The sequence below is a fragment of the Eptatretus burgeri genome, chromosome 12 (assembly GCF_056783735.1).
Source record: "Eptatretus burgeri isolate ZD-2024b chromosome 12, Ebu_testis_v1, whole genome shotgun sequence".
NCBI classification, from domain to species: Eukaryota; Metazoa; Chordata; class Myxini; order Myxiniformes; family Myxinidae; genus Eptatretus; species Eptatretus burgeri.
Window position 1 is genome coordinate 77,555,141 of NC_140972.1, and position 15,230 is coordinate 77,570,370.

Genomic DNA, 15,230 nt, shown 5'->3' on the forward strand with positions numbered 1-15,230 from the left:
GACCCGCCTGCGGAGAGAGTGAGATGCCCAAAAACTCAGCCTCATTGCGGGAGATGCCAATGACGAGTCTTACTTGTAATCAGACATTTTGGTGGGATACAGCAAAGAAATCCTCTAATAATATAGAAACATTATGGCATGTTGTACAGGAAATGTCCCGTACGACACGCCGTGTGTCGTACGAGACAAAATTTAAGAGCTTATTATTTATAGGTAAATGAGAGGCATCATTTCTGTTTGTTTTGTGTTTTTATCCCCCGCCGCGTGGCGGAAGGGGGATATTGTTTGTTTCTCCCAAGGCGAGGTTAGAAAATTTTTAATTGCAAGATTGTAGCTTTGAACAATTGTAGTTTGGTGTAAACTTTTAGACCATGTATCGAACAGGACATTACCCTAAAAACCTTGCCGAATATCAAACCTCACGTCCGCATATGCAATGATAATTTTTCTAAATTTTGCAGGGGCATCAATGATATCCCAATTCGTTGTTGAGTAATATTTAGAAATTTGCTGGATTCTGTTAATTGAATTTATAGACATTGATATTTGATTTGTAAAAACATTTTATATATTTGAAAGAAAATGCCAATTTCTATCAATTTACTTGCAAAATGGATATCTAAGGTTATTTTGGTAAATATATTAATTTGTTCTGGATGGGTTAGATATCCAGCTTAAACGTTTCAGCATTAACTGGCCCTTAAGAGCAATTCTTAATTTTAGCATTTTATTGTGTTCTAATGTGGAATTGCCCATTTTTGTTTTGTAGTGGCCTCGTTCCTCTGCATAATGCCTGTTCCTATGGACATTTTGAAGTGACGGAACTGCTGGTGAAGGTAAAGTTTTCCTATTTGCTTGTCCTCTAGCCCTTCGGCACTCTCTGTATAAGTGCTCTGCAGATGGATTTCCATTTGCACCGCTATGGGATTGTACCCATTAGTGGTGGAACATGAGTGAAGGGTATCCTTCCAACCATGTTTCCTATAACAGGAGATTAGGTCATGCTTCTGGCCATTGCGTTTTGGTAGCTTTTGCCAGAGCTGTCCTGCGGCACCAACTCGAGCATATCTAACCGCTTAACTTCACTTCCCATTGTCTGATTTGGAATCTCTCAAGTCCAAGGTCATGCACAGCTGAGTTTCTAGCCTTGGTCTTTAAATTGAGATTTATCACTGTTCACCCCATTCATTTTTCCACATTCTTCTGATGCAGGTTTTTGATTCTGCACTTCTCCAACCTCTCTTCCACAGGGATCTCAGTTTATGGCTCTAAACAATGAAGCATTACATAATGGGCATTTAGCCTTTTCTCATCATTTACTCTGTGTTGAGGTGTTATTTTGCATTTATACACTTTTTTTTCTTTTCTTCATATATCTGCAATCTCTCATGTAATTGAGGAACCTCTTAAACATGGAAACATTGAAAAAGCATTCTCAAATTTGTTGTGGAATTCTCTCTCTTTATTCTTTGCTATTGACCATTTCAAATTATGGCTATTTTTACCTCCGCCACCGAAGTTGAAGGAGGTTATGTTTTCACCCCTTTGTCTGTCTGTCTCTGTCTGTCTGTGTACAGGATATCTAAAAAAGTTGTGGACGGATCCGTATGAAATTTTGTGACGATGTGTGACGAGGACGAACTGATTAGATTTTGCTGAAGATCTGGATCTGGATCCGGCTACAAGAATTTGTAAAGTGATTCTTCACCATTGAGAGATCCAGCCAAAAACGATATAAAGCACGATATCTCAAAAAGTTGTGGACGGATTCAGATGAAACTTTGTGGACATGTTGGGTGTATGACAAGGAAGAATTGATTCAATTTTGGTGAAGATGCGAATCCGGATATAGATGCGAGAATTATTTAATTTTCGAAGTGATTCTTCACCATTGAGAGATTGGGCCAAAAACGATATATAGCACGATATTTCAAAAATGTCTTGGGCCTGATATGTTCTCGTGGATCAGGCATTACGTGGCAGAGGTATGTGTTCTACCGAGTGCCCTTCTAGTTTTTCTCAACTGTGTTTAACATTCAATGCTCAAACTGGTATATTGATTGAAGCACGATGGTGAAATAAGTTTGAAAGGCTATGGAAGGTTTGTAAGGCTATGCACTGATCATTGTTTTCCCAAATATATGACTGGTGACATGCTCTGTCTTTCTCACATTTTCTTTTGGCAAGCAGCTGTCATGGACTTTTCACTCCTCCCCACTGTACCTCAACCCATCACCACCGAGCCTTTTCTCATCCTTATCCGGCCCTCTTCCCGAGCTCTTCTGCAATCCCCCACATTCTTTCAAACACTCTCATTACCTCCTCCTCCATTCATCCCTCATCCTACCCTCCTACTCTCCTCCCCTGCACCTAAAGCCACCTACCCCCTCCCCCCTCTTCTTTAACAGTGTGTACTTCAAACATCCGAGGCCTTTGCTCAAACCTGACAGATCTTTCCATACAGGTTACCACTGACAAACCAGACATAATCTGCTTTACAGAAACTTTCCTCCTTCAAGATGTCTCTGACTCCCTCGTATCTCTCCCTGGTTACTCCCTCCTCCGGTATGACAGAGCTGAGCCTCGTCCTGGTGGAGGAATTGCTCTCTTCATCAAAGACTCTATTCCTCACTCTCCATGCACTGCCTTTTCTCCCACACCCCCAGGAATACCGATGGCTACGGCTTCCCCTCCACTTCCACCTCATGTTTATACTGTCGTGGCCAAAGATATTGGCACCCTTGCACTTTTTTTTCAAATAATGCACCATTTCTTCCAGAAAGTTGTTGAAATTAATAACTCATTTCATATCCACATATGTATTTCTTTGGTTTGCAGTGGAACGAAATAACAAAAAGCTGAAAAAATTACTAAATCTTAGCTTATTCCACACACAAATTCTAAAATGGTGTAGACAATATAATTGGCACCTTTCAGAAGTTGTTAGAAATGTTTAGATTTCAAGCAGGTGATTCTCCTTTACTTTGGAACTGAACTCACTTGTGGTGAGTTACAGGGGCCTGCAATATAAAAATTACTCGTTCAACCAGTTTGAATGGAGAAAATGAGTCATTCTGCTGTTTGTGTCACTGTGTGATTCCTGCAATGAGCATGGAGAAAAGAAAGAAAACCAGAGAATTGTCTGAGGAGGTCAGACACAAGATTGTAGCTAAGCATGGACAATCTCAAGGCTCCAAGTCCATCTCCAGAGACCTTGATGTTCCTGTATCCACCATGCGCAATGTTATCAGGAAGTTTAAGAACCATGGCACTGGAGCCAACATCCATGGATGTGGCCGCGAGAGAAAACTTGATCGAAGATTGCAGCGAGGGATTGTTTGAATGTTGGAGAAAGCACCATCTGCCATGATCTTTCCTGGGAAAGCCACATTTCCAAGCTGGCCTCCAAAGTCAGTTGCCGACTGGGCATCTTCTGTCATGCAAAGTCCTTTCTTGGCACACCTGAGCTCCTGATCACATATCTAGGTTTTGTCCGCAGCCTGATGGAGTACTGCTCTCTCTTCTGGGCTAGTGCTCCCGCCTCTCATCTTTCTCTGCTTGATGCTGTGGAAACCAAGGTATTTAGGATCATTGGTATCTTTCACGAAGAGACTGAGTCTTTGGGTCTCTCTCACTCTCACCGCAGGCAGGTCGGTGATCTTTCTGTCTTCCACCATCTCCTCTCAGGTCTCCCCCTTCCTGCTCTGTCTGCGATTATCCCCCCCCCCCACTTCACCATATTTCCACAGGGAGCTCAAGGTCCACCAGCAACCCTCTTCTGATAAAACTACCACATTCAAGAATCACTGCTCACCTTCACTCTTTCATTCTTTTTTTCCTGCCTTTGGAACAAAGTCCCACACTCTCTTTATGCCCACTGTTCCCTCCAGGTCTTCAAAACAGCTGTTCACCACTATCTCTTATCTTCCTCCATCCGAAACCGCAATCTTTTCTACCTCCGCAAATCCACCCCACACCTAGCTCCTTCAAATTATGTGCTTTCCTTCCTGAAAGTCCCTGTTGTCCCTGTCATTTAAGGACCTGAAAGTTCCTGTTGTGCCCATGTTGTTTGCCCTGTCGGTCCTGTCTGGTGCCGGCAATCCCAGTGTATATTTTTTCTGAAATTATATATTATATAAAGTGCCTATAGAAAGTCAACACCCCCTTTAAAAGTCTTCACCTTTTGTTGCCTTAGCCTGTAATTGAATTTCATTAAATCAGACTTCTCCACCTTTATTGACATATCATAACCCACAACTTCCCAGCGAAAAACAAATTTCAGAAAATTAATTAAAATATAAAACGAGAATATCTTTGTTGGATAAGTGTCCACCACTCTTATTATGTGTGTGTGTGTGTGTGTGTGTGTGTGTGTGTGTGTGTGTGTGTGTGTGTGTGTGTGTGTGTGTGTGTGTGTGTGTGTGTGTGTGTGTGTGTGTGTGTGTGTGTGTGTGTGTGTGTGTGTGTATATGTATGTATATATGTATGTATATATGTATATATGTGTATATATATATATGTGTATATATATATATGTGTATATATATATATATATATATATATATATATATATATATATATATATATATATATATATATATAGTAAATTAGCTCAGGTGTAACCAGTCACCTTCAAAATCACACACCAAGTTAAATGGCCTCCACTTGTGTTAAATTGTAGTGATTCTGATTATTCACAATAAAATTGGCTGTTCCTGTAGGTTTCCTCTGTTGGGTACTACATTTCACAGCAGACTCAAACATGAGCACCAAAGAGCTTTCAAAAGACCTCCAGGATAAAGTTGTGGAAAGGCACGAATCAGGGGATTCGTATAAAATATTTCAAAGTTCTTGAATATCCCCTGGAGCACAGTCAAGACAATCATTAAGAAGTGGAAGCATATGGTACCATTAAGACCCTGCCTAGATCAGGCCATCCCTCCAAACTGGATGACCAAGCAAGGAGGAGACTAGTCAGGGAGGCCATCAAGAGGCCAATGGCAACTTCAAAGAGCTACATGCCTTTTATAGCATGTCTGTCCTGTATGGTTGAGTGGCAAGAAGGAAGCCATTACTCAAAAAAAAGCTCATCTTGAGTCTCGTTTGAGTTTGCAAAAAATCCCTACAGAGATTCTGAAGATGGAACTTTTTGGCATATACAGTCATGCGCCACTTAACGACGGGGTTACGTTCTGAGAAACGCGTCGTTAAGCGACGTCGTCGTTATGCGACCATTTTTTTTTTCGTTTTCGTTTTTGAACATCGTACTTACACAAAACTACACACCTAGGCTAGATGGTGTAGCCTATTGCTCCTCGGATACAAACCTGTACAGCATGTTACTGTACTGAATACTGTCGGCAATTGTAACACACATCCAAGAGAGACGGAAGACACGTTAGTTTTACCTTTGTGCTGTTCATGACGGCCATTGGTGTTGTTAGCAGGAGCTCACAATCTCCTCTCGCATCGATTATAGAAAGATGAATAAATAGCGTTTGGATTTTATAACTACGTAATCATTGCATCGATGTTGTAATTTATAAATGAAGAAACGAGCTCCTGTCAATTGTGATATATATTTTTGGAACAGTGCGATTGTTTTAACAACATGAAAAGCTTCACCAAAAAGAAATTTGTGTTTTAATTTCGACTGTAACAACGATTTATTCACGGAATTCTTCAATTCAAAGGTAATTTACTTGCTCGAAGGTAAACGTGGAAACATTGCTTCAGTTTGAAAGCCGATTTCCTTGAATCCCGATTTAGCACGATCCTGTTTTTTTGCGATGACATTTTATGGACCTCAACGATCGCATTGTAACAGGACCACACTGTCGTTTATTATCATTATGAAGTATTATGTATTGTACAGCGTACATAATTGTACGTGCTATTTTTATACGACTGGCAGCGCTACGTCGACAACATCACTTGGCGATAGGAATTTTTCAGCAACATTTTTTTTTTTTTTTTTTCAGAGCTGCCAGATCCGTCGTATATGCGATCCGTCGTTGCCCGGAACGTCGTTAAGCGGCGCATGACTGTATATCTGTGTGTGTGTGTGTGTGTGTGTGTGTGTGTGTGTGTGTGTGTGTGTGTGTGTGTGTGTGTGTGTGTGTGTGTGTGTATGTGTATATATATATATATATATATATATATATATAAATCTATATCTATATCTATATCTATATCTATATATATATATATATATATATATATATATATATATATATATATATATATATATATCTTCTTCCTCTTTCGGCTTGCTCCCGTTAGGGGTCGCCACAGCGGACCAACTGTCTCCATTTCGCTCTATCCTCCACATCTTCCATTGACACTCCAACCACCCGCATGTCCACCCTCACCGCATCCATGAACCTCTAATTTGGCCTTCCTCTTCTCCTCCTGCCTGGCGGCTCCATCTTCAACATCCTTCTCCCGATATACTCCGTTTCCCTCCTGTGCACATGTCCAAACCATCTCAATCTCGCCTCTCTCACTTTGTTTCCAAACCGTCCTACCTGCGCTGTCCCTCTAAACACTCATTTCTTATCCTATCCATCCTTGTCACTCCCAACGAGAATCACAGCATCTTTAACTCTGCCACCTCCAGCTCTGCTTCCTGTCTTTTTGTTAGCGCCACCGCCTCCAAACCATACAACATAGCTGGTCTCACTACCGTCTTGTATACTTTCCCCTTCACTCTTGCAGCTACCCTTCTGTCACAAATCACTCCTGCAACTCTTCTCCACCCACTCCATCCTGCCTGCACTCTCTTTTTCACTTCTCTCCCACACTCTCCGTTACTTTGGACAGTTGATCCCAAGTATTTAAACCAATCCACCTTCCCCACCTCAACTCCTTGCAACTGCACCATACCACCACCCTCCCTCTCATTTACGCACATGTACTCCGTCTTACTCCTACTGACTAACATTCCCCTTCTCTCCAGTGCGTACCTCCACCTCTCAAGGCTCGATTCAGCCTGCTCCCTACTCTCCCTACAGATCATGATGTCATCCGCGAACATCATGGTCCATGGAGACTCCAGTCTGATCTCGTCCGTCAACCTGTTCATCACCATTGCAAACAGGAAAGGGCTCAGAGTCGATCCTTGGTGCAATCCCACTTTAACCTTAAACCGGTCCGTCATTCCTACCGCACACCTCACCGCTGTCACACTGTCCTCATACATATCCTGCACGATCCTCACATACTTCTCCAACACTCCCGACTTCCTCATACAATACCACAACTCCTCTCTTGGCACCCTATCATAAGCTTTCTCTAAATCCACAAACACACAATGTAACTCTTTCTGGCCTTCCCTATACTTCTCCATCAACATTCTCAAAGCAAACATCGCATCAGTGGTGCTCTTTCCTGGCATAAACCCATATTGCTGCTCACAGATCATCACCTCTCCTCTCAACCGAGCTTCCACTACTCTTTCCCACAACTTCATGGTGTGGCTTAACAACTTTATCCCTCTGTAATTTCCACAGCTCTGCACATCACCCTTATTCTTGAAAATCGGAACCAGCACACTTAATCTCCACTCCTCCGGCATCCTCTCACTTTCCAAGACTTTATTAAACAATTTGGTTAACAACCCCACTGCCATCTCTCCTAAGCACTTCCATGCCTCCACTGGTGTACCATCTGGGCCAACCGCCTTTCCACTTTTCATCTTCTTCATAGCAGTCCTCACTTCATCCTTACTGATCCACCCCACTTCCAGATTCACTATCTCCACCTCTTCCAACCTTCTCTCTCTCTCATTTTCTTCATTCATCAGCTCCTCAAAGTACTCCATCCACCTTCTCAACACACTCTCCTCGCTCGTCAGCACATTCCCATTTGCGTCCTTTATCACCCTAACCTGCAGCACATCCTTCCCAGCTCGGTCCCTCTGTCTTGCCAATCGGTATAAATCCTTTTCCCCTTCTTTTGTATCCAACTTCTCATACAGCTCGTCATATGCCTTTTCCTTGGCCTTAGCCACCTCTCTTTTTGCTTTTCGACGCCACTCCTTGTACTCCTGCCGACTTTCTTCATCTCTCTGACTATCCCACTTCTTTTTCGCCAACCCCTTCTTCCTTATACTTTCCTGTACTTCCTCATTCCACCACCAAGTCTCCTTATCTTCCTTCCTCTGTCCAGATGTCACACCAAGTACCTTCCTAGCTATCTCCCTCACAACTTCTGCTGTCGTTGCCCAATCATCCCACCCATCTTTACCACCATCCAACGCCTGTCTCACCTCCTCCCTAAATTTCACGCAACAGTCTTCCTCCTTCAGCTTCCACCATCTGGTCCTTGGTTCAGCCCTCACTCTCTTCCTCAACCTCACCTCTAAAGTCATCCTACAGACCACCAATCGATGCTGTCGAGCTACACTCTCCCCTGCCACAACCTTACAGTCACTAATCTTTCAGGTTGCATCTCCTACTTAAGATGTAATCCACCTGTGTGCACTTTCCTCCACTCTTGTATGTCACCCTGTGTTCCTCCTTCTTCTTGAAATACGTGTTTACCACTGCCATTTCCATTCTTTTTGCAAACTCTACCACCATTTGCCCTTCCACATTTCTCTTGTTGAGACCGTACCTCCCCATCACCTCCTCATCCTCTTTATTCCCTTCCCCAACATGTCCATTGAAATCTGCTCCAATCACCACTCTTTCATCCTTGGATACACTCTCCACCACTTCATCTAACTCACTCCAGAAATCTTCTTTATATTCCATCTCACACCCCATATGTGGGGCATATGCACTGATGACATTCATCATCACCCCTTCAATTTCCAACTTCACACTCATCACTCGGTCAGACACCCTCCTCACCTCCAATACCCTCTTGACATGATCTTCCTTCAGGATTATCCCGACACCATTTCTCCTCCCATCCACACCATGGTAGAACAGTTTGAAACCACCTCCAATGCTCCTCGCCTTACTCCCCATCCACTTGGTCTCTTGTACACACAGTATGTCCACCTTTCTTCTCTCCATCATATCAGCCAACTCTCGCCCTTTGCCAGTCATCGTCCCAACATTCAGAGTTCCAACTCTCACCTCCACACTTCTACCCTTCCCCCTCTCCCACTGCCTCCGGACTCGCCTTCCCCGTCTCCTTCTCCTCCTTCGCCCAGCAGTAGCACAATTTCCACTGGTACCCTGCTGATCACCGGTACCGGTGGCGGTCGTTGGTAACCCGGGCCTCGACCGATCCGGTATGGAAATTCGTTTTGTTGTCCGCATAATGATTTGGCATAGGTTTTTTACGCCGGATGCCCTTCCTGACGCAACCCTGGTCGCCTCTTACGACACACAGGGATATGGTACACCTATTCGAACCGGGGCATACACCGGGCCCAGTACAACTGGTGCTCATTTCGCCGACCTCGGAAGGATGCCAGGCTGAGTCAACCCCCTGGTGTTTTCGACTTGGTTTATATATATTTATATATATATATATATATATATATATATATATATATATATATATATATATATATACACATTATATATATACATACATATATATATATATATATATATATATATATATATATATATATATATATATATATATATATATATATACATATACATATACATATATATATATATATATATATATATATATATATATATATATATATATATATATATATATATATATATATATATATATATATATATATATATATATATATATATATATATATATATATATATATTAGCCTGGTGTTGGCGCAGTGGTAAGGGCAGTGGCTTGGGACCCAAGAGGTCCTGAGTTCAAGCCCCGTTGGGACACTGAATTAATATATGTATGTATGTATATATATATATATATATATATATATATATATATATATATATATATATATATATGCAATTAAATTTTTTTTGTGTTTTACTGCTTTGTTTTGAATTCTTAACTTAGGTTTCTCTGCTCTTGTTCTCTGTCCTTGTATGCCTCTAATGCTCCCTTTGCTTCTTTTTCCTTTTCAAAATTCCCTCCTTTTTTCAGCATGGTGCGAGTGTCAATGCAATGGACTTGTGGCAGTTTACTCCTCTTCATGAGGCTGCTTCCAAGAATCGCATAGAGGTGTGCTCACTATTGCTCAGCTATGGTGCAGACCCCACGCTGCTCAACTGCCACTCAAAGAGTGCCATCGACCTGGCTCCAACGCCTGAACTGAAAGAGCGGCTTGTATGTAAGTTGATATCGCTTTGCACTGGGAATGGTTCCGTTGCCATTATTCTTGTTGTTGTCTTGCAGAAGGCCATTCCTGAAAAATGCCAAGAATGCTGGGGCATTATTTAAAAAAAAAATTGTTTGTTTTCATTTATTTATTTATTTTACATGACCTCGGCTTGTGGAATTGTGATTACACAGAACACATCAGGCCACAACATAACAAAGGGAATAGCAGGAGAAAGTGGAAGCACCAATTGGAGGGCAAAGGGAGAAAGTAGACAAAGATGGACAAACAAGAGATGCAAGTAACGATGAATGATGAGAGAGAATGCAAAGGGTGGACAATGTGGATACATGAGCAAATTGTTTGACCAGCTTGTGATTTTGTCAAGGTCTGAGATGAGGGAAGAGGCTGCTGCCTGTCTATCAGAAGGATGAGGGATGTCTTGGCAGAGTGCGGAGTCGTCAGCAAAGAGATAGAGGATTTTCCAGTCGGTGAGATCATTGATGAAGATTAGGAATAATATGGGGTTTAGAACACTGCCTTGGGGCACTCCAGCCTTAAGGCAGTGTGACAGGGAGTGGAGATGAAAGGGTTCTGTCGAGAGCCACACGTTTGCTATGAGAGTGGAGGAAGTGAGTAATCAGAGTGGACTGGTTGGAGAGCAACGCGGAATGCCAGACTGTATCAAAAGCGTTAGATTTGAATCCGATTCCATTTGATGCACCATACTCTTTACCCAAAAGCTGGGTTATCTTGTCGATGGTTATATTAACCGGTTTGCCATTGCCTTTTCAGTATTTTGTTCGAGCTTTATCCTTTTCAGTGCTTTGTGTCAAGCAACTTAGCAGCACGTACCATTTAAAAAATAGTATTTGGTATGGCTCGGCCGGGGTTTGAACCACCGACCTCCCAGACTTGGAGCGAACGTTCTAATCATTACACTACTGAGTCTGGTTACATTGTTACTAACATACCTCAAAACACCGTGATGCAATTTTTAATATCGTTTAATTTTGGAATGTTTGGGCAATAACGACTTTGCCATTGTAGGGACATAATCGTTCTCTTATTTCACGATTATTATTGGATATGCTGTATCCCTTATTGATTTTATTTTTATTTTTGCAAGCAGATAAGCTGCCTGAACATTCTTGGTAAAGTACAAAATTTATAATGATGCAACACTTTGCTTGTGCGCCACCATCATGTTGACTTATTTATATGAAACTGTTTTTAGACTGCAAACCGAGGTGTTAACACCTTGCTGTCCCCCAGTCTTGAACACAGTATATTGGTAATGTCATTTGGGTCTGATTTGAATGCAACTGTGTCAAAATAAAGCTGTTGCTTCCCTTTATTTGGATTGTTTCACGATGAGGCTTGTCGTGACTAAAACTCCATTAATTTGTTAATTTTGTTTGTCAGGTGGGATGACGAGGAGGGTTGCAGCTAAGTGGACATGTATATAACTTTGCTTTCTTTGCCACGTCTCTTCCACCTTCCAATACCACTTTTTCTTCCACAAATGAGTTCCAAGTAATAGATCAGTTCTATATTTGAAAAATTGCAGGGCTCAGTTTTATTTTATTTTCATAAGCTTGATGGTTAAAATGTTCAGTTTGAATCGTTTTGAGAGGTAATTTAGTCGAACATTCACAGATTCCATCCTGTTTGTATCAACTGTTAGCCATTTGTATTTGGCTACTGCAAAATATAATTACCTCCACCACCGAAGGTTGATGGAGATTATGTTTTCACTCCTAGCTATCTGTTTGTCTGTTTGTGTGTGAGCAGGATATTTCAAAAAGTTATGGACGGATTCGGACGAAACTGGATGGACAGGTTGGGTGTGTGACGAGGAGAAATTGATGTAGATTTTGGTGAAGATCCAGATTCGGATCTGGATACGTGAATGTTTAAGTGATTCTTCACCATTGAGCGACAGGTCCAAAAACTATATATAGCACGATATCACAAGTTTTTGGACAGATTCGGACAAAACTTGGACTGGTTGTGTATGTGACGAGGACGAATTGGTTAGATTTTGGTGAATATCGGATGCGAGAAGTTTTTTTTTTTTTTAATTTTCGAAGTGATTCTTCATCATTGAGAGATGGGGCCAAAAACGATATACAGCACTGCATGATATTTCAAAAAGTTGTGGATGGGTTATGCCAAAACTTGGTGGATGAGTTGGGTAGGTAACCAAAACAAGCTGATGAGATTTTGGTGAAGATCTGGATATAGATCCAGCCTTTCGGTGGGCTATAAAACGTAAACTGTTCAGCCTGGAGGAGGTATGTGCTTTAACGAGTGCCATTCTAATTTTGTGTTAGCTTATCTTGTAAAAAATTTCTCCCAATCCACATTATTGTTATGTCTATATCATATTGTGAAAACATTGTATTGTGAAAGCAGAAACCAAGACATTTCTGCTTTTACAATGTGATGTATAAAATTGACAACATCCTGCTTCTCTTGGAATATTGAATGCCCAGTTATCACATTTGGTGATATTGATTCTCACTCAAATGGTCTTTTTTTTCTGTTGATTGAGCATCAATATCTGTTTATTTATTTATTTCTCCTTTTCTTTTCCCACTGTCCCTCACCAGTTTCTTTTTCATACCCTTGCATAATCTGTGTTTTCTCTGCAGATGAGTTTCGAGGGCATTCACTGCTGCAGGCGGCTCGGGAAGCAGATGTGACGAGAGTAAAGAAGCACTTAAGCTTGGACATAATCAACTTCAAGCACCCTCAGAGCCATGAGACCGCACTGGTGAGGCAACATGCACTTTTTTGCATCCTTTACTGGAATTGCCTGTGCACTTTCACTGCTGGAAAGGCTTTGTCAATATCCCTGTTTGAAGATTCCCCCCCCACATGGTTTCTGCTATTTGCTTTTTATTGCTGTTTCTTTACATCCCCCCTCCCTCTCTTCGTCTTTTGGCAGCTTATCTCATTGTCTCTGTGTTGCCTTTGGTTCAGTTGGCAGCATGCATTCTCTCATCCTTCTGTGCCGTGCAAATACAGTACTTTGATGCATTTGGGAGGCATTGCACACGATTTCCACTTGCCCTTCCCAAAATATGATGGGGCAAAAACGGTGAACTTAAATTCCATGTCTTTTCCCCTCAATCCGATCTCCTCTCTCTCACCCCCCTCCCCACCCAAACCACCTTTTATTTTCCCCCATCTCCATATTCATTTTTTTTCATTTTACCCCTTTAATCCATCCATGTATGGGCTCATGTGCAATAATGCCCATTAAAATATCGTCCTCTGTTCTTCCTAATGTTATTTGGAATGGTATTTATGTTCAAGAAAACTTTTTCTGACAGGCCATGAATTGCAATTCAAGTGTGTGTTGCTGTTTGTTTTGAGTGTCATGAACTCTCTTTTTTCATGAATCCACTGAGTATTCCAATGCATCAGTGATACAGGTCTGAGGATGAATCGGTAATTGGAATGTTGTTGAAGTAGACATGCTGTATTTGAGATTTAATTGCTTTCTCTGTTCATTGCTGTTGGTGGGATTTGTGAAGTAAGCACTGTTTAAACACTGTGCACACACCATGTCCACTTTAACTGGAGGTTTGTATTGGCAGCTTATTCTTCTTTCAATGCTTTTTAGCTTCCCAAAGCCTGCAAGCCTTCTCAACAAAAAGGTTAGGAATAATCGAGTCCTTAACACAGTATTACCAGCAATCGATTTTGGTGGATAAGCTCCTCTTTTAGTGGATGCCTTGCAGTTTCCTTGGTAAATTGGTTCTTTGATAGAGTATTAGCATTATAGGTGAGGTGGTTGAAGGTAAGTGGGTAGTTTGCAGATGAGGGAAGAGGAATATGAGGCTTAAAAATAATCCACTTGCTGCTGTTTTGTAGCATTATATATGTGGATTCCAGATCCTGGTGTTGGCGCAGTGGTAAGGGCAGCGGCTTGGGATCCAAATGGTCCTGAGTTCAAGTCCCGTTGGGCCACTGAATTAATACACCAGGGGGTTGACTCAGCCTGTCATCCTTCCGAGGTCGGTGAAATGAGTGCCAGTGTACTGGTCCTGGTGTATGCCCCGGTTAGAATAGGTGTACCATATCCCTGTGTGTCGTAAGAGGCGACCAGGGTTGGCGTCAGGAAGGGCATCCGGCCATAAAACATTGCCTCACAAAAAGCCAAACCCCTGCGCAGCAGGGAAAAATGGCTGTAAAAACGGTCAAATGGTGAGGTGGTTGAAGGTAAGTGGGTAGTTTGCAGATGAGGGAAGAGGAATATGAGGCTTAAAAATAATCCACTTGCTGCTGTTTTGTAGCATTATATATGTGGATTCCAGATCCTGGTGTTGGCGCAGTGGTTCGGGCAGCGGCTTGGGATCCAAAAGGTCCTGAGTTCAAGCCCCGTTGGGCCACTGAATTAATACACCAGGGGGTTGACTCAGCCTGTCATCCTTCCGAGGTCGGCGAAATGAGTACCAGTGTACTGGGCCGGTGTATACCCCGGTTAAAATAGGTGTACCATATCCCTGTGTCGTAAGAGGCGACCAGGGTTGCGTCAGGAAGGGCATCCGGCGTAAAACATGTGCCAAATCACTATGCGGATCATACAGATGATCCGCTGTGGCGACCCCTAACGGGAGCAGCCGAAAGAAGAAGAAGAAGATATGTGGATTCCAGATTTCCCTTGGAAAGCATTTCTTACAATTACAGTATGTTGACGTGCTGAGGTTCCTTCGTGATTCTAGGAACAGAAAATCTGCATAAGGTATTTAATTTGAGCCATTCAGAATAAATAAATGACAATATCTGTACTTTTATTGCTGAATATTTTTTAGGGGGGGAGGTTAGAGGGCATGCTTTAGTACAGATACAGATTTGAATGCAGTGCTGCTTCCTTGGTGAGATTGCCAATCTCGGTTCTAAACCAGGAAAGGATAAACCCAGTATTACGATCTTTCTTTTTCGAAAGAAGTGACCATTCAATGCATCTTATCTATCTGTTATGAAACTTCACTCT

The 15,230-nt window shown here is 41.9% G+C and overlaps 1 protein-coding gene across 3 annotated transcripts in view; it reads left to right on the forward strand.

The window, feature by feature from the left end:
- TNKS2 (tankyrase 2) overlaps positions 1 to 15,230 on the forward strand; it is a 225,371-nt gene that overhangs the window by 108,047 nt on the left and 102,094 nt on the right. For all 3 annotated transcript variants that reach the window (XM_085848622.1, XM_085848623.1, XM_085848621.1), the window contains 3 exons: positions 770 to 836; positions 10,048 to 10,234; positions 12,880 to 13,001. In XM_085848622.1, coding sequence (XP_085704748.1) covers positions 770 to 836; positions 10,048 to 10,234; positions 12,880 to 13,001 — 376 coding nt within the window. The remainder of the gene's footprint in view (positions 1 to 769; positions 837 to 10,047; positions 10,235 to 12,879; positions 13,002 to 15,230) is intronic.